The following is a 27,471-nucleotide window of genomic DNA, read 5'->3' as shown; positions in this document are numbered from 1 at the left end:
GCCCGACTCGCCGGGCCGGGCCGGCACCGGGGCCCGGCCGCTCGGTGGTAGCCCCGGGGCCCGACTCCCCGGGCCGGCGCTGGGATGGAGGAGCCGCGGTGTGGGACCGGGAGCTGCTGAGCCAGCCGCACCTCCCCTCCCCCTCCGCACCCCAGCTTACCTGCTGGCTGCCTCCATGCTGCTTGTTCAGGCTTCCCGCGAACATCTGATTCGCGGGAAGCAGGGGAGGGGGAGGAGGAGGGGGCGGAGCAGGAGAGGAGTGGGCGGGAACTTTTGTTAAATTTAGCAGCCCTTAACAAGCGGTTCTAAAATGGCTGCTAAATTTAACAACGGGTTCGTGCGAACCCGCTGCAGCTCACCCCTGGCAGCCAGGTTGGGCAGGAGATGTGGGGAGAAAACCTGGAGTGGGGGGGGGGGGGAAGAGGATGCAAGAGTGAAAAATAAGGTAGAACTTGGAGGCAGGAAGAAGTGGGGAAGGAAGAGAACAATGAAAGGTGCAGGGAGCAATGGGGTCAGATGCTCCCCCACAGGTCAGGAGACAGGAGCAGGCACCTTGAGGCAAACACTCCATCTGGCAGGTACTGATGGGACAGGGAGGGGAAGAATGGGTACTGTGGCGTACTTTGGAGACAGTCTCTGTGCTGAGAAGAGATTTCCCATGTGATGCACCAGTTCAGAAAGCTAGACAGATCAGCCCAAATCAGAGCAGCCAATGGATTCCCCTCCCTCCCCACGCCAGAGCAGTGCCTGCAGTTGCAGAGAAACTGGCCCAGCAGCTTTTGGAAGCAGGGGGTCAGGCAGCGCCCTACCTGCATGTACGCCTGCTGGCACCGCTGCACCAGCTGGTGGAAGGCTGGAGTGCGCAGGTGGTTGTGGACATGGGCAGGGTTGAGCCTCTGTAGTGCTTCCATGATGATCTCCTGCAGCACAAAAGGGCTCAGCACCCCCTTGGCTGCGCCAACGCAGAACTGATGTACATAGTTTACACCTGCACAAGAAAGGGGGGCAAGAGCAACAGGATGTCAAGGAGAGAGGAGAAACCAACCCATGAGAAATCAAGCAGCTCCCAAGTTTGCAGCACTGGCTCCAGTTGGAGAGACCAGCATCTGAAGCTGCACTTCCCATACGAGGGAGAGGCAGAGACCAGGAACCACAACCACACTCCAGCGGACAAGCATTCACACTCCTAAGTATCTATCGGGGTGAGAGAGATGGCCTCACTCCTGGTGTGGCTCCCAACTTACATCCCTTTAAAGGAACATGAAAAGAAACTGTGCACTGGGGGGATCCTCCAACTAGCAAGACACTTGGCTAGCCTCCGTTTCCATTCCCTCTGCTTTCCCTCTTGGGACACATGGACTCACAACATCAAGTCCTTGATAAAACTGGACAATTTTGGAGTTTCCACCACTGCACTGTGACCAGTGCAGCTTCCCAGTGACACTAACAGTGGAAGCCCTAGTGTAGCTGGGCTTTGGGCATTGTCATCTATGCCTGCTCTTCCCGCTGGCGGGGGTGGCTAAGTGGGAGAATCAGAAATTTGCTGTTCAGACCAGACCAAAAAGGGCTGGGGAAATAGAATTGGAGACATGCGCTGTTCAGAAATCCTGATGGAACATTGTTTTGTTGCAATCTGCCAGCTGGCAAAATCAGAATGTTTTGCGGAGATGGGGCCATTTTGCTGAACTACCAAAGAAACCAGACAAGGTGCATGTGGGGTTCCCAGGCTTCCATGGTCCCAGGGCAGCCAGCCACGCAGTCTGCCCCAGGGCTGGAGAGCCAAGGCTTCCAGGGTCCACAGCTGTGGTGCACTCTACCTGTCCCTGGACTCCATTCCCTTTCACAAAGAATTTCCATTTTTTTAATTTTTGTTCTTTATTGAAAGTAAGTTTGGAAATATCAAAATCCTCAGTGAAATAGAATTGCCTTTCTCCACACAGTTCTCCTGGTGAGTCAGGCATTTATCATTACAGAGAGTCTCAGAAAGCATAAATACCAGGAAAGGCAGGGGTGGTACAGGGTGTCTTAGGTCTGTGTCTAGACTGCAACACTTAGGGGCCATTGAAAATGCCAATTAATGAAATTATTGGAGCACTGTGTCCTGTCCAACTCCATGTGCTCTTTCAGCACCTTGGAATTTCATCCTTAACCTGCTATAGAATCCAGAGAGGTCACCATTGAATGGGCTGAGGGGAGCTGGGATTCTCCCAAACACCCCAGAGAACGGAGGCAGAAGTGGACCCAACCAACTCTTTCTTGGTGCAGTTGTTCAATTCTGTGGCCCACTGATTCTGTCCTAAGAGATGAGAAAACAGGGCCTTTCCTCCAGGGCACAGAACCCTGCATGCAAGGGCCAGAGAGCTCCCCTGCCCCTTACCTAGCTTGGCAGCTAACCCCAGGAGCCATTTCACATCCTCTGTGTAGGGCGGGCTGCGGGAGAAGTTGTTGGGATGGTCGTTGTGAGCTCTCCGGCCAAGCATCTCCAGTGCCAGCATCCCTGCAGGAAGGGGACAGTCAGAGTCAAACAGCATTCCAAACAAGCAAGGAAGAGGCACCCTGCCCCATGGAGATTCTTCCCCTATCCAACTGACCTAGTGCTATACCATCCTGTAGGCTGACATCAGATCCAGTGAGTACATTTCCCAAACCTGAGGAACAGCTCTGTGTAAGCTCGAAAGCTCGTCTCTCTCACCAACAGAAGTTGGTCCAATAAAAGGCATTACCTCACCCACCTTGTCTCTCTGATACCCTGAGACCGACATGGCTACACCACCACTGCATACAGAGCAGATCCCCTGGCACCAAACAGCTCCCCAGGAGATAAAGTGCACACCTTGAAGATAACTAACACAGGTGGAGCTGAAGGGCAGCTAGCAACCCCACACCAATCCCAGGCTGGAAATCTCTGCAGAGCAAACAGCTCCCTGGGGCTGCAAAGGGACTTAATTAGCGCTCTTGACAGTTCTGGTTGCATGCGGGGCCCCAAATGTTTTGCTAGGTGAGCTGGCAGTTTGGTATCCTAGCAGCACATCCCAATAGTATTGCTATTGGTTCTCCTTTGTTCATGGACTCAGAGCTTACACAGCCAGAAGGGACAGCTGTGATCATGTTGTCTGACCTCCTGCATAACACAGGTCATCGGATTTCCACAAAATAATTCCTGTTTGAACTAGACCATGTTTTTTTTAGAAAAACATCCAATCTTGACTTAAAAATCGCCAGTGATGGAGAATCTACGACACCCCATGGTAAATTGTGCCAACAGTTAATTACTCTCACTTAAAAATCTGTGCCTTCCTTCCAGTCTCAAATTTGTCTAGCTTCATCTTCCAGCCTTTGCACATTACTGTATCTTTGTCTGCTAGACTGAAGAGCCCATTATCCAGTATTTGTTGTCCATGTAGGTACTTCTAAACATATCAAGTCACTCCTTAATCTTGTTTTGGTTAAGCTAACCAGATTGAGTGCGTTTTCCAGTCCTGTAATCGTACTTGTAGCTCTGCTCTGAATCCTCTCCAGCTAACCATTCCTAAGCTGCGGACACCAGAACTGGGCACAGTGGTCCGGCAGTAACAGACAATCTAAAGCAACACATTCAGCTGCAAGAGACAGACCATGCAGCTATGCTGCAATGCCCACACTTCTGTCATTTCAGCTTTTCCAGTCTGGTCACTCCTCTTCCTAGCTGTGCCCTCCCCAATCCTCTCGCTGGCTTATCACTTACAGCATCAATTTCAAGCTCCTTGTCCTCATCTACAGGCCTCCACCCCATTCCCCCCAACACGTGCTCCCTCTCAGCCCTCATGCTTCAGTGCTCTCTTTTACCACTTCCACTCGGTGACTGTCATCATCCTGCCTCTGTGGCTGCAACCAGAAAACAGTTACTAACCTGTTTGGTACCTGTTGTTCTGTGAGATGTGTTACACATGTCCATTCCACTTCAGGTGTGTGCACCCAGTGCACTAGCACCAGAGATTTTTCCCTTAGCAGTACCTGTTGGGGCAGCACATGTACCCTCTGCTCACGCTGCTACACAATGACAAAGGACGGAGCTACCCCTCACCCAAGTCCCCTCAGTTCCTTCTGACCAGACAGACTTCAATAGATAGCTGTGGATTTGCAGAGCTTGATCCGCTTCATATCCACAGATATCCATTTCTGCGGATTGCGGATCCAAATTTTAATGTCTAAAACCCTGTAAATCTGTGGCTATCTGCAGGTCATTTTTGCGTATCGGATGCAGATACAAGTGACATGGGGTTGCAAAGAAGTGAGCGACTGCCAATTGGACAGTGGAAAGCAGAGAGAGCTACTAGGTGCTCCCTGATGGAACTAATGGGCAGAACTTGCTGCTGCAGGTATAACAAATAGTGCAGTACATGTTGTATTGGAGCTTGGAACCAAGAAACACCTTTTTGCTGAGACCAGAGGGAGAATCTTTTCCACTTCAAGAGGTAAGTGCACCTAGAAGATTTTCTACTATTCCAGAGGACATTTTGCACATCCCTTGAACAGAACTCCTCCTGAGGTATTAACCAGGGAGCATTCAGTCTGTAAGGTGAAGGGCTCCAGGTTGGGATGAAGGAGGTGACTGTGGTCCTGCGAGATCAGGTCCAGGTCTGGCAGTAGTGTGAGTGGAACCCTGGTAGAGAGGGTCAGCAGTGTAGAAAACCAATGATAGTGAGGCCACGCCAGTGCTATGAGTATAATACAAGCATGGGGGTGTTTGGTTTTTAAGAGCACCCAGGGTAGGAGCTGAACCAAAGGTATGCATACATTAGATTTGTCTTTCCAGACAAGAGAGAAGTGTCCAGAGACCCCAAACTATGACCTCTCATGAACAAAGCTGATGTGTCGTTGGGTTGCAAACAGGTCTATGTGGGGAACGCCACAAGGTTGGAAAATGTGTCTGATTCTATCTGGGTGGAGAGACTACTCATGGTGTCTGGTACATGATCTGCTCAACAGGTCTGCCAGACTCTTCTGGACACCCAGAAGGCAAGAGGCTTTGAGGCGGATTGAGCTGTTGATGCAAAACTTCCAAAGCAGTATTGCTTCTTGGCCCAGAAGCAATGACTGGCCGCCACTCTCTGTTCGCACAGAACATCACTACAGTGTTGTCTGTAAGAACAGACAGTTACCTTTCATAAATGTTGCTCTTCGAGATGTGTTGCTCATGTCCATTCCATGTTAGGTGTGCATGCTCGCCACATGTATCAGTGTCAGAAGTTTTTCCCTCAGTGGTATCCATAAATTTCTCTGGTGCCCTATGGAGTAGCACACGAATATACTGGTATAAGAGGCACCACCAGCCTCCCTCGGTTCCTTCTTGCCAGAACTCCGACAGTGGGGAAGGAGGGCGGGTTATGGAATGGACATGAGCAACACATCTTGAAGAATAACAGTTATGAATGGTTAGTAACGGTGTCTTCTTCTTCTTCGAGTGCTTGCTCATGTCCATTCCACTGTAGGTGACTCCCACCTCCCCATCGGAGGCAGGTAGGAGTTTATGGACATGTCGATTGCAACACAGCTCTGCCAACTCCAGCGTCATCTCTGGCTTGCTGGGTAATGGCATAATACGTTGTGAACGTGTGTACCAAAGACCACGTCGCAGCCTTGCAGATGTCCTGGATAGGGATGTGCACCAGGAAGGCAGCGGAAGATGCTTAGCCCTAGTCTAGTGAGCCTTCAATATCGGTGGAGGCACAGCCTGCGACAATGCGTAACAAGTACGGACGCAGGTGGTGATCCAATTTGAAATCCTCTGAGAGAACACCAGAAGACCCTTAATCCTTGTGCTATCACAATAAAGAGCTGGGTTGATCTGCAGAAGGGCTTGGTGTGTTCCAGGTAGAACGCCAGGGCGTGCCTGACATCTAGAGTGTGCAGCTGCCTCTCCTCATTGGTTGTGTGAGGCTTTGGATGTGGGACCAATCACTTAGGAAGCAGGGTAGCGTTTCGGAAAACACCAGGGTAGGAGAAACTGGCAACCTGTCCTTGATGAGAATGTCAAACTAACTGCTTGGTGTTCCCAGGCTGTTTGGATGAGCTCACGGCGAATGAAAGAGGCAGCACAGGTGATATCCTCCTGTAACTTTTCCCTTTACTCCTTGAGACAAACAAGCATTCAGCAACCATGCAGGAGACTGGGATATCTCGGGAGGAAGGCACCCTCTTTAAGCAGCCCTGGTGGGCCCTGTGATTGTTTTGGGGTGGTGAGGAAATACTGCATGCTACCGCCCATTGGGCAATCAGGAGGACACACCCAAGGCTGGTTGAAGTGGAGCTTCCCCCAATTCCTCCAAAGGAGGAGTCACTGAGGCAGACTACCCGTGTTCAGTACCACGCTCGGTACCGGAAGCCGCTACCTGCAGCTCTTGCCATGCAGCTTCATGACATCTGCTGGAGGATGCAGAGGAGCGAGGGTTCATAGACAATCTGGAGGAAAACCCCCACAGGTTCCAAGAGAGCCACTGATACGGTCACAAAGCGGCTCCCTACTGGCCAACCAACACAGAGGCTCTGCTGGATACCCGAGGTGACTTGGAGGAGAATGATGCCTTATGTGATGTGGCTGCAACACATAAAACCCAATTTCTGACTCTGACAATGACCCTGAATCATCCGACCAAGGAGGTGTGGAGCCTCTTGGTGCCAGGAGTCTGGAGAGGACAGCATCAAGGAAATCTTTGCCTGCCTGCGTCTCGACAGTACTGTACAAGGGGGTACCTGAATGTCCAGAAGTGCCTGCCAAACTGGGTACTGGATTCTTGTAGCTGGTAAATACATGCAAGAATCGCTCAGTACCAGATGAGATGTCTCTTGAACTGCCGACATAGCTGAGGTATTAACCAGGGAGCACTCGAAAAACAGGAAGGCTGAAGGTAGGCGTTGAGTTGCCTCCATTAGAAGGTGCTTTAGTCTGACCTCCCAGTCCTTTTCAGTTCTGGGCTTAAAGTCCCTGAAAATTTGGCACCTGTCCCTGATGTGAGCTTCTCCTAGGCACTTCACCACCTGGAGCACAGGTCACTAACTGGCACCAGCTTCTTGCATCCATCACAGGGTTTGAAGCCTGGGGACTGACGCATGCCCCGGTACTGGGCGTTGGTACCCCAAACTGCCAGGAATCATAGTGTGCATTTAATACACCAATTTGAAGAAAAAGGAAACAGACTAGTAAAAAAACTACACCCAATATAAACACTCAGACAGAGAGAACACTTGCAGTAGCAAGGTAGACAGCGCCAACAACCATCACAGGTGGTAAGGATCTGAGGGGGGTTCGGGGCAGCTTTGCCCTTTATACCATGGCACAGCAGCACAAGGCTGCCAAGGGTGCATGCGCCACATGGACAGGTACCGCTAAAGGAAAAATCTCCGACGCTAGTGCACGGGGCATGCGCACCCCTGAAGTGGAATAGATGTGCAAATCACACAAAGAACTCCCCCCGTTACAGGCTGATGAACACCACCTCCTCCCTCAGAGCACTCCTGAAAAGCCACTTCTCTTCCAGGCACCCTTCCCTTCCAGCTTCTTGCCCCAGATTTATCCTGGCTCTCCCTGCCCCAACCGACTGACCTGTGTCTGTCGTCCCTGTCTCGCAGTAGAGACACTGTTCAGGGAACGTGTTTGTAAAATTTACAGCACCGTATAAATTAATATGATCTGTGACCAGTCACAGGCCCTGGGGCTCCAACACCCCCAGCCCAGGTCGGGTTTCTGGGGGATTATTTATTGTCTTGTAGCCAGTTTGCCCAGGATGCATATGGGCACATGTGTAGCCCAGGGAGAGCGAGAACTGGAGGCATGGCCATAGCTTAACAGCTCTGCTAGGAGCAGCAGAAACTGAATCCCAGTCTCCTGCATGGCTGCTGAACACTCATTGGCCTGCAGAGCTGTATTTCATTTCATCCCCTTCATAACCTACCAAACTCCTGGACATTCATTTGCTGGATTATTGGACTGTTTCCCCATTGCATGTCTATCTACCCTTCCTGTCTGCATAGCTACAGCAGACTGACAGTGCTCAGCAGAGATACTGGACAGTCTGAAATTGCTCTGCCTCCACACCTCAGAATCAACATGTGACAGTGAACAAGCCTTCCCCAGGGGACCATGGTGCCATCACCACCAGACTGGTGCAGTAGGGAATTACCATACAGCGGTGAGAGCCTCCTGCAGCCCTGCCCTGAATCCCTCTCAAGAGAGCCATGGGAGCCATGATTGGCTGTCCTTACCAACTCGGTAGGCAGAGTGGAGGTAGTGCAGACCCTGGGGGCTCACAGGCTGACTGTGCTGTTCATCCTCTGAAGGAAAGCCCCCTGTAACAAGGGAGTTGGGCTGCGAGGAAAGAGCCGTCAAGGGAGCCCCCTGAATTGCTGGGAATGTTGACCCCGCATGGACACTCCCTACTGGAGAGAAGAAACAGCAGCATTAGGAGAGACAACCAAGCCTAGGAAAAGGTTCTTAACTCACCTTCTCCCTCATGATACACACACCCCTTTCTCCACCCATGCCATCCTGCTAACTGCCCCATTTGAAAGCTGCAATCATACTGGTGGAGAACAGCAGAGACACCTTTTAAGTGGACTGGAAAAAAATGGGCTATAAGGCACAGAATGGAAATAAGATCCATATTTTGCTTAAGAAACAGGGACTGAGTCTTCTAAAGAGGGTCAGTTTGCGTGCATTCCTGCCCCACTCTGCACACCATGTGCTACAGACACTGGGACTCATTAATACACCATCTGTTTTCTTTGCAATTCGGGCTTGAGGAAAACTGAAATGACGTTTCAGACCAATGTCTATGTGAACAGTGGTCAAGTCAGCTGAACAGAGAGGGCAGCATGAGTCACGAGAGTTGTTGACTCCAGTGCCTTTACTGGGCTTAAGTAACACCTCTGATGGTGACTTGCCCAAGGAGGTGGGCCTCTTCCCAGGGTACCTCAGCTGAGTTCTCCACTGAGAGTTGGCTGGGACAGACATTCAGAAGGAACACTATTAAGAAAGGTGGAATAGTAGGTGAGGTGGGGTCCACTCCCCCTCCCTCAGCTACATCTGCAGCGTTGCTGTAGCATCGCTGTGACTCCAACAAAGCTCGGTATGGCGAGCGTCCTATTGTAGGCCAGCCACTGGTGCTTTTACATCTCTGACCATGGAGATGACAGCTGAGCTTCCACCAGAGCCAGCATCAATAAAGCTAAACCAATACTCAAGCAAGAGTGGGAAAACCTCTAAAAAAGCTCTGTGAGGGCAGAGAAGGAATTGAGGGGGACATCTCCCCAAGTACACATGGTAGAAGCTGGTATGTTATGTCAATTTATGCATGTACAATCTTAAGTAACATTAAGTGAGTCAATAAGGTGGACTCAGGCAAGGGATGAAAGTTTTTCTGAATCTCCCCTAGAGAAGGGCACGAATAGGGAGAGTTGTGGCATGCCTCACAGCTTCAGAATAGATGCCATTATTTCACAGCCTCCCAGGGGTGAGCTGCAGCGGGTTCGCACGGGTTCACGCGAACCCGTTGTTAAATTTAGCAGCCATTTTAGAACCGCTTGTTAAGGGCTGCTAAATTTAACAAAAGTTCCCGCCCACTCCTCTCCTGCTCCGCCCCCTTCTCCTCCCCCTCCCCTGCTTCCCGCGAATCAGATGTTCGCGGGAAGCCTGAACAAGCAGCATGGAGGCAGCCAGCAGGTAAGCTGGGGCGCGGAGGGGGAGGGGAGGTGCGGCTGGCTCAGCAGCTCCCGGTCCCACACCGCGGCTCCCTCCACCCCAGCGCCGGCCCGGCGAGTCGGGCCGGCCCGGCGAGTCGGGCCGAGCGGCCGGGCCCCGGCGAGTCGGGCCGGCCCGGCGAGTCGGGCCGAGCGGCCGGGCCCCGGCGAGTCGGGCCGGCCCGGCGAGTCGGGCCGAGCGGCCGGCCCCCGGGCGAGTCGGGGGCCGGCCCCCGGGCGAGTCGGGGGCCGGGCCCCGGGGAGTCGGGGGCCGGGCCCCGGGGAGTCGGGGGCCGGGCCCCGGGGAGTCGGGCCGCGGCGCCGGTCGTGGTCCTGGCAGAGTAGACCCGGTCCCCAGGCAGTGTGGTAAGGGGGCAGGGAGGGGGTGGGTTGTGGGGGGGTGGATAGGGGTCAGGGCAGTCAGAGGGCAGGGAACAGGGGGATTGAATGGGGGCAAGGGTCCCGGGGAGCAGTCAGGAAAGAGCAGGGTTGGATGAGGTGGTGGGGGCACTCAGGGACAGAGAGAAGGGGTAGTTGTATGGGGTAGGGGTTCTGGGGGGTCATTGAGAATGAGAGGAGGGGTTGGGTGGGGCGGCAAGGGGCAGTCAGGGGACAGGGAAGGGGGGGATGGGTCAGGGGTCTCGGAGTGTGTGTGTTAAGGAACATGAGGGGTTGGATGGGGCACGACCCCCCCCCCACGGAGGGGGGGGGGAAGGAGGGAACCCGTTGTTAAAATTTTGGAGGGAGGAGGGAACCCGTTGTTAAAAATTTGGCAGCTCATCACTGCAGCCTCCCTATATGCAACTACATCCATCTGGCTAAGTAAGTCAGCCTGGGGAGGAGTCTGTGTTCTCATTTCTTCTCATTCATGTTTTTTTTCCAATATGTGCTCTCTGTTGCTGTGACCGTTAGTTAAGAGATGAGCATGTGTCAGATGCACGCTCCCTAGAAGACAATGTGTGTCTCATGACAAGATCTATCTGATTTCATCACACAAGCAGACAGAAAGATGTCGGAAACACAAATTACAAAGCTAAGTGAAACTCTGCCAAGGCAAGCCAAGGAGACTGACCCTAAGGGTGTGCTGAGCATCACCCAGAGCTAGACACCATCACATGGGTAAGCACTTTCTGAACAGTATCCAGGCACTGGCAACAGTGTTTTAAAAACTAGAGAGTACATAAACTGCAAGAGCTTCCAAACTCAGGTAAGTCGCATCCTGGCAGTCAGAGAGGAGGCACTTTGTATTCATTTACATTAACCTAGGATGAGCAAGCAGCCTGCAGGCTCCAGCACATGAGGGAAGAGAACAGCAACTGCTTTTCTAAGCTGAGAGTCACAACCACTACACAGCTGAAGTCTGAAGCTGAAAGTAAAGGCACTGGGCTGAGCAGACCTGGGGAGTTTTAAGATCCTGAGACCTCCAAGGTTTTTCTAGTCATTTTTACATCAGTTAAAATGAGTGAAAGTGCATTTTAAAAAAAGCAGAAAGAAGAGCCCCTTTTCCCTGAGCATCTGGATGGGAGGGAGGACAACGTGTCTAGCAAATACCCCCACTGTGCTGGCTCTTCCAGAACTTTATCGGTTGGGAGACACTGGCAGTACTTACAGTAAGAGCCAGCCCACTTCCAAATGCAATACTGCTCTTGTAGAAAGTGATGGTGTTATTCAGCCCAGGTCCAGCTTTCTCCTGCCAGAGCCATGCCTCACAGGAGCAGGTCAGTGATAGTCACACACAGCAGCTGTTCCCAGCACTGCACACTGGCCGAACTCCAGCCTGACTGCAGCATGGCAGAGTCACTCAGACTGTCCCTGACGTACTCCTGCTGACACAACCCTCTCTCCTAAGCATGTGCATTTGAGGCAAGACCATTTCCAAGCTCTCACGAAGATGACAAAGGCTTTGGAAGTCTCTGTGGCAGAAGTTTGGCTGCCTCCTGCTCCAAGTACCTCTTAGTAGCTGACCTCACAGCACCACAGATGTTACACATGCCTTCCCTTATTTGAAGGGCTGCAGATGGGAGGAGAGAGAAATAAAGCTCATCCAGTTATCTGGAGTCAGACTGCTAGCAGGTGTCTGCCTCAATTCAGTCTGAGGGGTGAAACTCTGGAAACTTCAATGGATCGACACTGTGAAGTTCCACTTGCTGGTTTACTTCTGATTGGTGCATTAGGTGTTTCCCCATCATGGGCCTAACCTCCCTCTGCATGTGCATCTCTGGCCTGCAATGCACACGCTGGGCACATTTCAAAACAGTGATAGTCCTGTCCCAGGTGCATTGATCCTGTCTGGGATAAAGCTGGGAGGACTATGACCCACACTTTATTACATAGAGTCTGGGGGCCAAGATACTCACTTGCTACGTTGGAAGACAGTGACAGTCCTGTCTCGGCATGGTACGGGTGCACTGCAATCTGTGTCATGGATGGGACGGGCACACCGGGAAACGACACTGCTGTAGCTGCCAGAGATGGTGTTGTTACAGAATAGGGATACTGTGCTCCTATGAATGCTGGGTGGACACCCTAGAAAGGAAGCTGGGTATCAGTCATAGGAACGTAAGAACAGCCATACTGGGTCAGACCAAAGGTCCATCTAGCCCAGCATCCTGTCTTCCGACAGCGGCCAATGCCAGATGCTTCAGAGGGAATGAACAGAACAGGGCAATTCTGAGTGATGCCTCCATCATCCAGCCCCAGTTTCTAGCAGTCAGAGGTTTAAGGATACCCAGAGCATGGGGTTACATCCCAGACCATCTTGGCTAACAGCCACTGACGTACCTATCCTCCACGAACACATTTAATTCCTTTGGAATCCAGTTATACTTTTGGCCTTCACACCATCCCCTGGCAACAAGTTCCACAGGCTGGCTGTGCATTGCATGAAGGTCTTCCTTTTGTTTGTTTTAAATCTGCTTCCTATTAATTTAATTGGGTGACCCCCTGGTTCTTATGTTATGTGAAGGGGTAAAAAACACTTCCTTATTCACTTTCTCCACACCAGTCATGATTTTATAGACATCTGTCATACTCCCTCTTAGTCATCTCTTCTCTAAATTGAAAAGTCCCGGTCTTAATCTCTCCTCATACAGAAGCCGTTCCATAACCCTAAGCATTTTTGTTGCCATTTTTTTAACCTTTTCCAATTCCAACAGATCTTTTTTGAGATAGGGTGACCATATCTGCACGTAGTATTCAAGATGTGGGCATATTATGGATTTATATAGAGGCAATATGATATTTTCTGTCTTATTATCTATCGCTTTCTTAATGAGTCCCATCATTCTGTCTGCTTTTTTGACTGCTGCTGCACATTGAGTGGATGTTTTCAGAGAACTATCCACAATGACTCCAAGATCTCTTTCTTGAGTGGTAACAGTTAATTTAGACCCCATCATTTTATATGTATAGTTGGGATTATGTTTCCCAATGTTCATTACTTTGCATTTATCAACACTGAATTTCATCTGCCATTTTGTTGCCCAGTCACCCAGTTCTGAGAGATCCTTTTATAGCTCTTCACACAGTCTGCTTGGGACTTAACTATCTTGAGTAGTTTTGTATCATCTGCAAATTTTGCCACCTCACTGTTTACCCCTTTTTCCAGATCATTTATGAATATGTTGAATAGGACTGGGCCCAGTACAGACCCATGGGGGACACCACTATTTACCTCTCTCCATTCTGAAAACTGACCATTTATTCCTACCCTTTGTTTCCTATTTTTTAACCAGTTACCAATCCATGAGAGAACCTTCCCTCTTATCCCATGGCTGCTTATTTTGCTTAATAGCCTTTGGTGAGGGACCTTGTTAAAGGCGTTCTGAAAATCTAAGTACCCTATATCCACTGGATCCCCCTTATTCACATGCTTGTTGACCACCTCAAAGAATTCTAGTAGATTGGTGAGGCATAATTTCCCTTTACAAAAACCATGTTAACTCATCCCCAACAAATTATGTTCATCTATCTGTCGGATAATTTTCTTCTTTACTACAGTTTCAACCAGTTTGCTCCATACTGAAGTCAAGTTTACTGGCCTGTAATTGCTGGGGTCACCTCTGGAGCCCTTTTTAATAATTGGCATCACATTAGCTATCCTCAAGACATTTGGTATAGAAGCTGATTTAAATTATAGGTTACAGACTACAGTTAGTAGTCCTGCAATTTCACATTTGAGTTCCTTCAGAACTCTTGGGTGAATACCATCTGGTCCTGGTGACTTATTACTGTTTAGTTTATCAATTTGCTCCAAAACCTCCTCTGACGACACCTCAATCTGGGACAGTTCCTCAGATTTGTCACCTAAAAAGAATGGCTCAGGTTTGGGAATCTCCCTCACATCCTCAGCCATGAAGACCAATGCAAAGAATTCATTTAGTTTCTCCACAATGACCTTACCATCCTTGAGTGCTCCTTTAGCATCTCGATCGTCCAGCCGCCCCACTGGTTATTTAGCAGGCTTCCTGCTTCTGATGTACTTAAAAAAATTTACAATAACTTTTTGAGTCTTTGGCTACTTGTACTTCAAATTCTTTTTTGACCTTCCTAATTATATTTATACACTTCATTTGCCAGAGTTTATGCTCCTTTCTATTTTCCTCACTGGGATTTAACTTCCACTTTTTAAAGGATGTCTTTTCGCCTTTCACTGCTTCTTTTACTTTGTTGTTTACCCACGGTGGCACTTTTTTGGTTCTCTTACTATGCTTACTATGTTTTTTCATTTGGGGGTATACATTTAAGTTGAGCCTCTATTGTGGTGTCTTAAAAAAATTTCCATGCAGTTTGCAGGGATTTTACTTTTGGTACTGTACGTTTTAATTTTTGTTTAACTAACCTCCTCATTTTTACTGAAATTAAATGCTACAGTGTTGAGCCACTGCAGTGTTTTCCGTACCAAAGGGATGTTAAATTTAATTATATTATGGTCACTATTAACAAGTGGTCCAGCTATAGTCACCTCTTGGACCTGACCCTGTGCTCTACTTAGGACTAAATCAAGAACTGCCTCTCCTCTTGTGGGTTCCAGGACTAGCTGCTCCAAGAAGTAGTCATTTAAGGTGTCAAGAAACTCTCTCTCTGCATTCCCTCCTGAGGTGATATGTACCCAGTCAATATGGAGATAGTTGAAATCCCCCATTATTATTGAGTTTTTTTATTTTAATAGCCTCTCTAATCTCCCTGAGCATTTCACAGTCACTATCACCATTCTGGTCAGTAATTCCAGCATGGAATTACTATCCATAGATATTCTATGGTACAGTTTGGTTCATTTAAGATTTTTATTTCATTTGATTCTACTTTACTTTCTTTTACATATAGTGCCACTCCCCCACCAGCATGACGTGTTCTGTCCTTCCGATATATTTTGTACCCTGGTACAAATCCCATTGATTATCCTCATTCCACCAAGTTTCTGTGATGCCTATTATACCCCTAGGTCCTTCTGCAGAAAAGGACCTAGGGGTTACGGTGGACGAAAAGCTGAATATGAGTCAACAGTGTGCCCTTGTTGCCAAGAAGGCTAATGGCATTTTGGGTTGTAGGGGCATTTCCAGCAGATCAAGGGATGTGATCATTCCCCTCTACTCAGCACTGGTGAGGCCTCATTTGGAGTACTGTGTCCAGTTTTGGGCCCCACACTACAAGAAGGATGTGGATAAATTGGAGAGAGTCCAGCGGAGGGCAACAAAAATGATTAGGGGGCTGGAGCACATGACTTATGAGGAGAGGCTGAGGGAACTGGGATTGTTTAGTCTGCAGAAGAGAAGAATGAGGGGGGATTTGATAGCTGCTTTCAACTACCTGAAAGGGGGTTCCAAAGAGGATGGATCTAGACTGTTGTCAGTGGTAGAAGATGACAGAACAAGGAGTAATGGTCTCAAGTTGCAGAGGGGGAGGTTTAGGTTGGATATTAGGAAAAACTTTTTCACTAGTAGGGTGGTGAAGAACTGGAATGGGTTACCTAGGGAGGTAGTGGAATCTCCTTCCTTAGAGGTTTTTAAGGTCAGGCTTGACAAAGCCCTGGCTGGGATGATTTAGTTGGGTTTGGTCCTGTTTTGAGCAGGGGTTTGGCCTAGATGACCTCCTGAGGTCCCTTCCAACCCTGAGATTCTATGATTCTATATCATCAATATCTTCATTTAATACGAGGCACTCTAGTTCACCCATCTTATTATTTAGACTTCTAGCACTGGTATATAAGCACTTTAAAATCTTGTCACTTTTTAGCTGCCACCCATTACATGATGTAATTGAATGAGACTTTATCATTTGACTGTTTCTCATCAGATCCTACCTGTATTTTATCTTCCATACTCTCCTCCTTACTAGACCATAGAGAATCTCCATTAATAGATCCTCCCCTAAGGGATGTCTCTGTCCGAACCACGTGCTCCTCCACATGGGTCGGCTTTCCCTCAGCCCTTAGTTTAGAAACTGCTCTACGACCTTTTTAAGTGCCAGCAATCTGGTTTCCTTTTGGTGTAGATGGAGTCCATCCTTCCTGTATAGACTCCCCATTTCCCAAAAGTTTACCCAGTTCCTAATAAATCTAACCCCCTCCTCCCTACACCTCTGCTGACTAGACTGCCAACTCTTCAGGGATGGGACATTTCTGTAGCGTGCCTAGCATACTTTTGGCACTATCGCAATACAGTTGTAATGCCAATAGCTGATACTACACTTAATGTTCTCAAGTTGCTTTACATGCATTACCCACCCATGGGAGGTAAGTAAATAAATCTGCTTTACAGATGGGAAAGCTGGGTTAGAGACATGAAGTGACTTGCCAAGAACACTAAGTGAATCAGTGGCGGAGCTGAGACTGGAGCTCTAGAGATCTTGGTTCCCACCCCAAGCTCACCCCACTAGACTATGTTCCCTCTCGAAGAAGCTGAGCTAGGTTATCATGAACACAGAGGATTATCTATAGAACACCAGGCCACTGATGGTGACTCACCTGGGGGTACGCTGAGCCAGGCACAGGGAAGACTGCTGGGCGTGGCATGTGCTGAATTGGGTGTCCAATATACTGGGGGTTACAGGGTATATGGGTCTGGAGAGTAGTGTAGGGGTGCAGGCCCTGGGTGTGTGCATGTGCCATTGCCGGCCCGGCCATCGTATGCTGCTGGTAGATAGTTGACCCCACAGAGATCACTGGCACTACTGTGGCTGCTGCTGTCACTGCAGCTGCCACTGTCACAGTGGTGGGCTCAGCAGTCACCCTGCTGTCTGTCAATCCGCGCACTGCTTCAGAGCCTGCCCGGGCACCACTGGCGCTGCAACCAGTAGCTCCTTCTCTCTGCGCCGGGGTCCCACCAACAGTCTGTTCATACAGCCAGTACCACTGGTGTGCCACTTCAAACAAGACTTCTGGGTACACCCCACCTCCTTTGGCTGCCTCTTCCACGGCCATGCAGGCCTTCTCCAGCATCAGGTTATCCTGAGAAGGGGGCAGAGAGTGGAGAAAACAAACCCGACAGCATGAGGGATAGGAGAAAACTGCAGCAGGTAAGATACCAAGGACTGCAACACGCCTCAGAATGGCCAATGCTGCCCAAAGCAGCCAGCCAGCAGGATAATAACCAGAGACTGCCCACAAAGGATAGAAGAAATCTCTATAATGCAGCACTGGAATCAGTGCTGTGTTACTCTGTCTTCACAAGGCAGGGAGGAGCCAATCCCACTGATACCAGCTGACTCCCTGGCATGTCCAGGACCTTTGGAGGTCAGACTGCCCCCAGGAAGCAATGCTCACCTGCTCCTTGCACTGCACCAGGGCCCTCTGGATCTCATTTGGGTTCAGAGCATGGGCATGGGGCAGGCAGCTGAGTGCCAGTTCAGCAGCTGCTCGCACCATGTTGGAGTCCCTGGCCCTTGAAGCCCTGTCTGCCAATGATGCCACTTCCGGAGGAGTCAAGTGTCCATCCCAACACTCCACCAGAATGTTCAAGGCTGCGCTGCCAATCTCCATGGCCTGCCCTAGTAACCAGAGGGGAAGAGAAGGACAAGCATCACACACCACCCTCCACAGACTCAATCACAGCACCAATCAGTTCTTCTGGGGAGAATCATAGACCCGTCGACTCCGAGGCCAGAAGGGACTATTGGGCTCACCTAGTCTGACCCCCTGTATAGCACAGGCCAGAGACTGCCCCCAAATCATCCCTAGAGCAGATCTGTTAGAAAAACATCCAGTCTGGATTTTAAAATTGTCAGTGCTGGCGAATCCACCATGCCCCTTGGTAAACTATTCTAATGATTAAAAATGTGCACCTTGCTTCCAGTCTGAATGTGTCTAGTCTCCACTTCCAGCCATTGGATATTATCAGGAGGGTTAAGGTTAGAGACGCCATGTCTCTGCAGGGGGAGAAGCCTGGAATTCCCCAAAGTACAAGACTTCCCTTGGGGAAGGCAGGTGGAACCCAAGTGCTCTCCTCAAGCTTCATGCCCGACTGGCAAAGGCAGGGCCTTGAATAAGCAGAGCGCTCATGCTCTTGCATCATGCTAGTAGCAACACAGCAGCACTGCCTAATCCTAGACACAGCTCTGTGCAGCTGCTCGACCAGCAAGACAGGCATGGTAGGCCAGAGCGCTGTCTACAGGGGGTAGGTGGAAGGCAGCAACAGGATAAGTTAGCCAAGTGCCCCCAACTGCCACTGGATTAACATTCTCCTTAGGTGGCCTGGAGAATGCCTGAATGTATGCTAATACACAGGAAGGAGTCAGACACTTGTAAAGGGCCTGGGGGATATTCCAGCCTGAGAAAAGGGAACTAACTTTTCCTCATATGAGAAATATATCAACATTCCTTTAGCTTCCCACTACAGCTATCTGAGCTCTCCAAGCCACAGGGGGGAAGCTAGCAGCGGCTCTGAGTATAATGGGGTACAGGAGGAAGGTCAAAGTCTCCAACACACTCAGCCACAACAATGCTTTGCAAGTGTCTCTCGTCAGCAGAGATCCTCAGAGAGGCCCTATCCCACTAAGACAATCCTATGCCAGTCCCCGCCTCCCCCTTGCCCAGAAACTTCTGAGCACTGCAGCTGGTTATGGTGCAAAGTCAAGAAGCAGGTATTGGCACCAGAATCCTCCCCAAGCTGTAGTAAGCACCACCTGTGCAAATCCTTGCCACCTGGTGTGTGCAGCTGTCCATGGCAGGCTGCAGCTGTGTGCATCAGTGTCTCGGCAGTGATGTTACAAAAATCAAGCTCCCCACCCCACCAAATAAAGAGCACTCTAATAATGCTGCCCTAACCTGTGATCCAAGAGACGTGGGAGGAGTAGGTTCGAGAGAGCCAGTTGGGAGACACAAAGTTGTGCAGCCCTAGTGCATAGAGCCCAATCTCGAAGGCGCAGAGATGGAGGTTGCGGTGGGGCCCCTGGTGCCCACCGCTGGAGGAGGGATGAGTGAAGATGGAGGTACTGCTGTTTCCACCCGCCTTGATAAGAACTGTCTTGGCCAGTTCAAAGTAGAAGTGAGCAGCTGCTTCCGAGGGTTGGTTTGGGACGTGAGGTGCATGGCTTTCCGGCCGCCTCCCTTTATACCTGGAATGACAAGATACAGGAGCCATTCGGACAGGAGCAAGCACTCACAGAGCTCCTCTCTTCAGGCTCAGCAAGCTCTCACCAGCAGGCACTCCACAGATGCACACAGGCTCGTGTATACACTTGACTCTGGACCAAGGAAGCCATGAGGTGTCATGTAGTGAGTGAGGAAAGTGGATCTTACCTGCCAACTTCCACAGTCTTTGCACGTGCTCCACCACTGGCTCTCCTGCTGCCACTCGAGGACGATGAGCCCAGTGAGTCACTGGATGAGCTGCTGATGCTGTCACTGTCCTGTCCTCTGCCCCAGGAGGTGGCTGCCCATCCCCCACGAAGGGGCCGCCGACTGAGGGTTGGAGAGCTGTCAGAGGTGGTTTCGGGAGCACTGCTGTCAATACTGGCCATACCTACAACACCACAGACAACAAAGGGCATGTCAACACGCAAGCTCCTCTCCAGGACCATTGCACACCTGAACAGGTTCCAAGCCATTCACACCACAGGCAGTGTAAACAGCTGAGGAGGGTTTTATTTCTTTGCAAACCACAACTGGAATGTACATTCATAGACAAATCTGGTCAGTTCATCCAACCAACCCTGCACTGATTTTGCAGTTTCAAATACAGAGAAGTCCACAGCGCCCCGACAGAGGGGGAAAGGAAGCCTGTTGCACACACTTCCCTGCCACATGAACTCCACGTAGATCTTTGGTACATTTGATGAGAATCGAAGCAATTGTACATATCAACCACCAAGCGTATTTATTTTATGGTTTTATCGAAAGAATGCAGTACAATGTTCCCATTGTATATATGGTATTTAACATCCCATCCAATTTAAACAGAAGAACTCCCCACTCACAATCCCAAAGCAACTTACCCCCAAATACACCCAGATCCCAAGAAAGCAGCAGAAGCGGGGTAACTCAGCCAGTGAGCCAGTGGCAGCGTATCTGAGTTTGGCACAGAGCCCAAAAACATGGTGCCCTGCTCCCTGGGCCAGCAGGAGCTTAGGGCATTGTGGAAACAGTGCACCCATTCAGTTCCAACATACCTAATTCGCTAGCCAGAACACAGCTAGTGTTAAACACAAGGGACTTTACAGGGCAAGACCTGTGTCCCCACCCCAAAGAGCTTACAGACAGACAAGAACTGCTTTTTTCACTGAGGGGAGAGACTGACAAGAATGGAATGGTGGGTGAACTGGTCTGTCCCTGCAGAGGGCCTAGCACAGCTTTGGATGCTGTATGACTTGATTACCTCATACCTGTGTGTTTCTTCTTCTGCCTGACAGGTGAGCCCCAGCATCTCCCATTGTATCCACCTCGACTTCCAAGGGCCAGACGACTGGGAACCTTCCCCTCCTGTTTCACGACACTGGACTCCCCAGGCGGCTCGCAAGGAGACCTCTGAGAGCTCTCTGGACAAACGGGAAAGCAGCAAGAGACAGTGAAACAAGTCTTGAAACATATGAAGCCAGATGTCTCTGAACACCCCCTTGCCTTTGTAACGGCATAAACACTGCTTCTCTTGCTCAAAAGAAGTGCAGCCAGGTGAAGCACCTGGGGCTGTGAAGGATAATCTGCCAGACCTGGATTTTGATATAGATCCCCCTTTTCTCATCCTAGGAGATGGGCACTAAAAGCACAGCTGGCTTTTACATGTACAGGTTTACTCCTCAGTCGAGATAATACAGGGTGCTCTGGTATTTTTATCTGAGTTCCACATACATAATCCTGCCCCAGACTGAGAGTGAATACACTGTACGTTGTGTTTCAGGTCCTGCCCTGTCCACCTTCACCTTCCCCTCATGCTCTTCAGAAGGAGAACAGGATATTCTTCTTCGAGTGATTGCTCCTATGCATTCCAGTTAGGTGTGTGCACTGCGCGTGCACGGCTCTTCGGAAGATTTTTACCCTAGCAACTCCGGCGGGCCGGCTGGGCGCCCCCTGGAGTGGCGCCGCTATAGCGCTAGATATATACCCCAGCCGGCCCGTCCGCTCCTCAGTTCCTTCTTCCCGCCCGTGACAGCCGTTGGAACAGTGGAGTGCTCCTTTGACCTCCACATCCCTAGCTTATCTCTGGTTTTCGTTGTATTTAGTGTATATAGTTAGTTAAAATAGTTAGTTAAGTTAGTTTATTAAGTAGATTAAGGGGAATTAGGGGGGTTTAACCCCTCTTTTCCCGACCGGTGCGGGCTTATGCCCAAGGCACCGGGGTTTAAGCCCTGTGCGGCTTGCCAGAGGCACATGCCGATTGGGGACCCTCACGACTCCTGCCTGCGCTGCTTAGGAGAGGCCCATCGTACAGATAAGTGCCCAATTTGCAAATCGTTTAAACCAAGAACGAAGAAAGAGCGGGACATTAGATTGAAGCAGCTCTTAATGGAGTTGGCGCTTACCCCTGCGGTGCCGACACCATCAGCCCCGCAGTCGTCTTCGGCGCGGAGCGCCCCAGCGGTTCCCGACCGGTCCGGTACCGAGACTCTTAAAAAGAAGCAGCCGGCACCGACGCCTCGGCACCGTTCCCTCTCGCCATCGGGGAAACGCAAGCCGCAGCAGAAGTCTACCAAGAAACCTGTGTGGGGACCGCTCGTCCAGTCGCCAGCACCGGCTTCCTCGGCACCAGCTACGACAGCGCATAGACCATGCGCGGTACCGTCGACTCCGGCACAGACAAGGCCGTTGAGTCGGTACCTCCGTGCTCCCCAGTGCAAACCGTGGTCGAGCTGCCTCTCCCGTCGACGCCCGAGAGAGCTCATAGAGCTCACAGAGGCACCGAGCCTCCGGCCCCCGGCACCGCCGGCGCGGGCTGTGCAGTCAGTGGGCAAACCGGCCATCATGAGGCCGCCTTCCCCTGACAGACGGGATAGAAGGCGTTCCAGGTCACGCTCCCGATCCCGGAGACGGTCACCTTCACGCTGATCTAGATCCCGGCACCGGTCACCATCCCGGTACCATTCTCCTTCTCGGCGCCGGTCGCACTCCCGGAGACGATCCCGGTCCCGATTTCCCGACCGTCGGTACCGAAGAAGGTCCAGATCCCGGTACCGCTCCCAGTACCGATCATCACGAAGCCGCTCCCGCCGATGTCGGTCGAGATCGCGGTCGACCTCCCGGTACCCGCACGGTCGATGGTCCCGCTCTCGCTCCCGGCACCGCGACGACCGGCACCGATCCCCGGCACCGTCCAGGGACAGACCGGCAGCATCGACGGCGCAGTCCCTGAGCGCCTCTGCCCCTCCATGGCCTTCCCGCCAACCTTTGGTCGCCTCTCAAGCAGGCAGCGGTGGTGATCTCTGGGACAATCCCCAAGGGCAGGACCACGGTCCGCAGCAGTGGGGTTTCTGGACCCCCTGTGCCTATCACGAGACTCAAGGGGTCCCCTCCCTTCAGCGACCCAGGACCTCCGACCACAGGGTGCCGGACGCCACGGTCATCAGGTCCCCTCCATCACCTCCGGTTGAGGCTCCACCGCCACCTGTAGCGGCAGAGCATCCCGTAGACGCGGAGGCTTCGCACCCCATGGACGAACCACCTCTACAAGCCATGGGCCAGGGCCTATCCTCGTCTTCCTCGCCGGATGAGGCGGTGGCGGGGGCGTCAACATCGGACCCCCCTCCGATTGACTTGCGGGCACACCAGGACCTACTTCAACGGGTGGCACAGGCCATTGACCTCCCGGATGAAGAGGTCGCTGAAGACGAGGACCCGGTGACCAGGGTGCTTGGAGCTGAGGCCCCGCTGCGGGTGGCCCTGCCCTTTATCAGGACTATCCAAAAGAATGCCTCTACGATCTGGCAAGTCGCCGGCGTCCATCCCTCCCACCGCTCGAGGGGTGGAACGGAAATACTCGGTTCCCCCCAGCGGGTACGAGTATCTTTACACGCACCCAACTCCAGACTCCCTCGTAGTACAGTCCGTGAATGACCGGGAGCGACATGGGCAACCAGCTCCGGCGCCAAAATCCAAAGACACACGGAGAATGGATCTGTTGGGCCAGCTACGGATTGCAAATCAGCTGGCTCTCCTTGGTTGCTACACCTATGACACTTTGGTGTCCCTCTTTAAATTTACAGAGCTGATCCCAGCAGCCTCCCGACCGGAATTCTCGGCCCTTCTTGAGGAGGGCAAGAAAGCCTCCCGGTCCTCCCTCCAGGCCTCTCTGGACTCAGCAGACTCAGGAGCCAGAACCCTGGCCTCGGGAGTCACCATGCGGAGAATTTCCTGGCTGCAGGCCTCCACCTTGCCGCCCGAGGTCCAGTATACTCTGCAAGACCTCCCTTTCGACACTAAGGGCCTCTTTTCAGAGAAAACGGACTCGAGGATTCAGACCCTCAAAGATGGTCGAATCGCCATCCGCACCCTGGGTATGCACACACCGGCTACCCAGCGGAGGTTCTTCCAGCAGCAGCCGTACCGGCCATTTAATCAGGCCAGGTCACGGCCTGATAATGGGCGCAGAGGCAGGCTGAACCGCCGTAGACCATCGGGCAACAGGCGTAACCAGTCCCAGGCGCCCTCCAAAGCCCCTCAAGGGCCTAAGCAGGTGTTTTGATGGGACGCCCGAGGACGGCCCATCAGTCTCTTCACCGGATCCTTCCCCGTTATTTTTCAACCGTCTTTACCACTTCCTCCCGGCGTGGTCCCAGATAACAACGGACAACTGGGTTCTGCGCACGGTAGAGTCTGGTTACCGCCTTCAATTTGTTTCGCTCCCTCCCTCCCACCCTCCCCGTCCCTCTTCAGGGACCCCTCTCATGAGCAATTCCTCTTGCAAGAGGTCGAGACTCTGCTGAGTTTGGGTGCCATAGAGGAGGTGCCGAGCGACATGCGAGGCCGGGGATTCTATTCCCGATATTTCCTAATCGCCAAGGCGAAGGGAGGTCTCCGACCTATACTAGACCTCTAAGAGCTCAACAAATACCTGCTCAAGCTCAAGTTTCGCATGGTAACCCTGGGGACCATCATTCCCTCCCTGGATCCGGGAGACTGGTTTGCCGCCCTCGATATGAAGGACGCGTATTTCCATATCGCAATTTACCCTCCTCATCGACGCTACCTGCGTTTCATCGTCAACAGCATGCACTACCAGTTTGCGGTGCTACCCTTCGGCCTCTCCACCGCGCCGAGAGTCTTCACCAAGTGCATGGCAGTGGTTGCCGCAGCCCTCCGCCGTCATCGTATACATGTCTACCCGTATCTCGACGACTGGCTGGTCCGCGGACCATCCCGCCAACTGGTAGCAAGTCAAATGGCCACGATCCTAGCCCTGTTTCAGTGCCTAGGACTTATGATAAATGCCGAGAAGTCCACGTTAGCTCCATCACAGAGAGTGGAGTTCATCGGAGCGGTCCTGGATTCCAATTTGGCCAGGGCCTGCCTCCCTCGACCTCAGCATCAGACTATGCTTTCCTTAGTTCGGGACCTACAATCCTTTCCCACAACAACGGTGCGATCCTGCCTCCGCCTCCTGGGCCACATGGCGTCATGCACGTTCGTGACTACATACGCGAGGCTGCGCCTTTGCCCGTTTCAAACTTGGCTTGCGTCGGTGTACCGGCCGCACCGCGACCCCATAGACATGGTAGTCACAGTCCCGAAACCGACCCTCGCTTCACTCAACTGGTGGCTGGAGCCAGAGGTCGTGTGTGCCGGAGTCCCATTCCGCCCTCCTCGCCCGACCGTCACCCTGACCACGGATGCCTCGGAGTTGGGGTGGGGGGCACACCTGGGCGACCTACACACCCAGGGTCTCTGGTCGCCGCGAGAGCTCTCCCTACATATCAATGTCAGGGAGCTGCGGGCGATCCACTTGGCGTGTCAAGCTTTCCACGCCCATCTTCAAGGGCGCTGTGTGGCGGTGTTTACGGACAACACGACGGCGATGTTTTATGTCAACAAGCAGGGCGGGGCCCGCTCCTCCCTGCTTTGCACGGAAGCGATGCTCCTGTGGGACTTCTGCATAACCCACTCGATTCACCTGGTAGCGTCCTTTCTTCCAGGAGTGCAGAACACGCTGGCCGACCATCTCAGCAGGTCGTTCCTCTCCCACGAGTGGTCCCTTCGTCCAGATGTGGTGCACACAATTTTCCGACGGTGGGGGTTTCCCCAGATAGACCTGTTTGCCTCCAAAGAGAACAGGAAGTGCCACCAGTTTTGTTCTTACCAGGGTCGCTCCCGAGGCTCCCTGTCAGACGCATTCCTCTGCTCCTGGACGGATCACCTCCTATATGCCTTCCCTCCGTTCCCACTCGTACATCGCGTGCTACTCAAGCTTCGGAGGGACAGGGCCCGCCTCATACTCGTTGCTCCGGCCTGGCCGAGACCGCACTGGTACACTCTGCTGCTCGAGCTCTCCGTACGGGATCCCATTCCCCTCCCGCTGTGGCCGGACCTGATAACGCAGGACTTCGGCAGGCTCCGCCACCCGGACCTACAGTCCCTCCATCTTACAGCTTGGTACTTGCGTGGTTGACCCATGCGGAGCGTGACTGTTCGGCGGCGGTGCAGCAAGTCCTGATGGAAAGCAGGAAGCCTTCCACTCGCTCAACCTACCTCGCGAAATGGAAGCGTTTCGCACTCTGGTGCGATCAGAGAGGCCTTAATCCGTTCGTTGTCCCTATTCCAACGATCCTGGACTACCTCTGGTCCCTTAAGGAGCACGGTCTCGTGGTTTCGTCTTTGAAAGTACACCTAGCGGCCATTTCCACCTTTCGGCCGCCCGTAGGTCACCGGTCCATCTTTTCCGATCCGATGGTTTCCCGCTTCCTTAAGGGCCTAGATCGCTTGTTCCCGCCAGTACGATGCCCGGCCCCGTCCTGGGATCTGAACCTAGTTCTAGCCAGGCTCATGGGAGCCCCCTTCGAGCCCTTGGCCACGTGTTCCCTGCTTTATCTATCATGGAAAATGGCCTTTCTCGTCGCTATAACTTCAGCGCGACGAGTTTCCGAGCTTTGTGCCCTGACGGCTGGTCCGCCGTATACCGTCTTCCATGGAGACAAGGTGCAGCTTCGGCCACACCCGGCCTTCCTCCCTAAGGTGGTGTCGGCCTTCCATTTGAACCAGGACATTTTCCTCCCGGTCTTTTTCCCGAAGCCGCACGCCTCGAGTCGTGAACAACAGCTTCACACCCTGGACGTCGGCAGAGCCCTCGCATTTTACATAGAGCGGACGAAGCCCTTCCGGCGTTCGCCCCAGCTATTCGTAGCGGTTGCTGATCGCATGAAGGATTTCCTCCTGGGTAACATCTTGTATCCGGACATGTTACGAGCTTGCTCGAGTGCCACCTAGCCACCTCACCGCTCACTCTACGAGAGCGCAAGCCTCGTCTGCCGCCTTCCTGGCCCATGTTCCCATGTTCCCATCCAGGACATCTGTCGAGTGGCCACCTGGTCTTCTGTCCACACCTTCGCTTCCCACTACACGTTGGTGCAACAATCCAGGGACGATGCAGCCTTCGGCTCAGCAGTCTTACACTCTGCCACGTCTCACTCCGACCCCACTGCCTAGGTAAGGCTTGGGAGTCACCTAACTGGAATGCATAGGAGCAATCACTCGAAGAAAAGACGGTTACTCACCGTTGTAATTGTTGTTCTTCGAGATGTGTTGCTCCTATCCATTCCAGACCCGCCCTCCTTCCCCACTGTCGGAGTAGCCGGCAAGAAGGAACTGAGGAGCGGACGGGCCGCCTGGGATATATATCTAGCGCTATAGAGTCGCCACTCCAGGGGGCGCCCAGCCGGCCCGCCGGAGTTGCTAGGGTAAAAATCTTCCGAAGAGCCGTGCACGCGTGGCGCGCACACCTAACTGGAATGGATAGGAGCAACACATCTCGAAGAACAACAGTTACAACGGTGAGTAAAAGACGGTTACTCACCTGTAGTAACTGTTGTTCTTCGAGATGTGTTGCTCCTATCCATTCCAGTTAGGTGTGCGCGCCGCGCGTGCACGGCATCTCGGAACTTTTTACCCTAGCAACCCCAGCGGGCCGGCTGGCGCCCCCTGGAGTGGCGCCACTATGGCGCCCATTATATACCTCAGCCGGCCCGTCCGCTCCTCAGTTCCTTCTTGCCGGCTACTCCGACAGTGGGGAAGGAGGGCGGGTCTGGAATGGATAGGAGCAACACATCTCGAAGAACAACAGTTACTACAGGTGAGTAACCGTCTTTTCTTCTTCGAGTGATTGCTCCTATGCATTCCAGTTA

The 27,471-nt window shown here is 52.1% G+C and overlaps 1 protein-coding gene across 3 annotated transcripts in view; it reads right to left on the bottom strand.

Moving 5' to 3' along the window:
• ZSWIM8 (zinc finger SWIM-type containing 8) overlaps positions 1–27,471 on the bottom strand; it is a 168,390-nt gene that overhangs the window by 4,251 nt on the left and 136,668 nt on the right. For all 3 annotated transcript variants that reach the window (XM_045023766.1, XM_045023767.1, XM_045023768.1), the window contains 9 exons: positions 20,533–20,685; positions 19,451–19,673; positions 18,977–19,266; positions 17,477–17,700; positions 16,679–17,161; positions 12,072–12,240; positions 8,242–8,415; positions 2,378–2,497; positions 810–988 (listed from right to left, as the gene is read on the bottom strand). In XM_045023766.1, the coding sequence (XP_044879701.1) occupies positions 810–988; positions 2,378–2,497; positions 8,242–8,415; positions 12,072–12,240; positions 16,679–17,161; positions 17,477–17,700; positions 18,977–19,266; positions 19,451–19,673; positions 20,533–20,685 (2,015 nt within the window). The remainder of the gene's footprint in view (positions 1–809; positions 989–2,377; positions 2,498–8,241; positions 8,416–12,071; positions 12,241–16,678; positions 17,162–17,476; positions 17,701–18,976; positions 19,267–19,450; positions 19,674–20,532; positions 20,686–27,471) is intronic.

This window comes from Mauremys mutica, chromosome 7, assembly GCF_020497125.1.
Source record: "Mauremys mutica isolate MM-2020 ecotype Southern chromosome 7, ASM2049712v1, whole genome shotgun sequence".
Lineage (NCBI taxonomy): Eukaryota > Metazoa > Chordata > Testudines > Geoemydidae > Mauremys > Mauremys mutica.
This window is presented reverse-complemented; position numbering and strand designations above follow the sequence as displayed.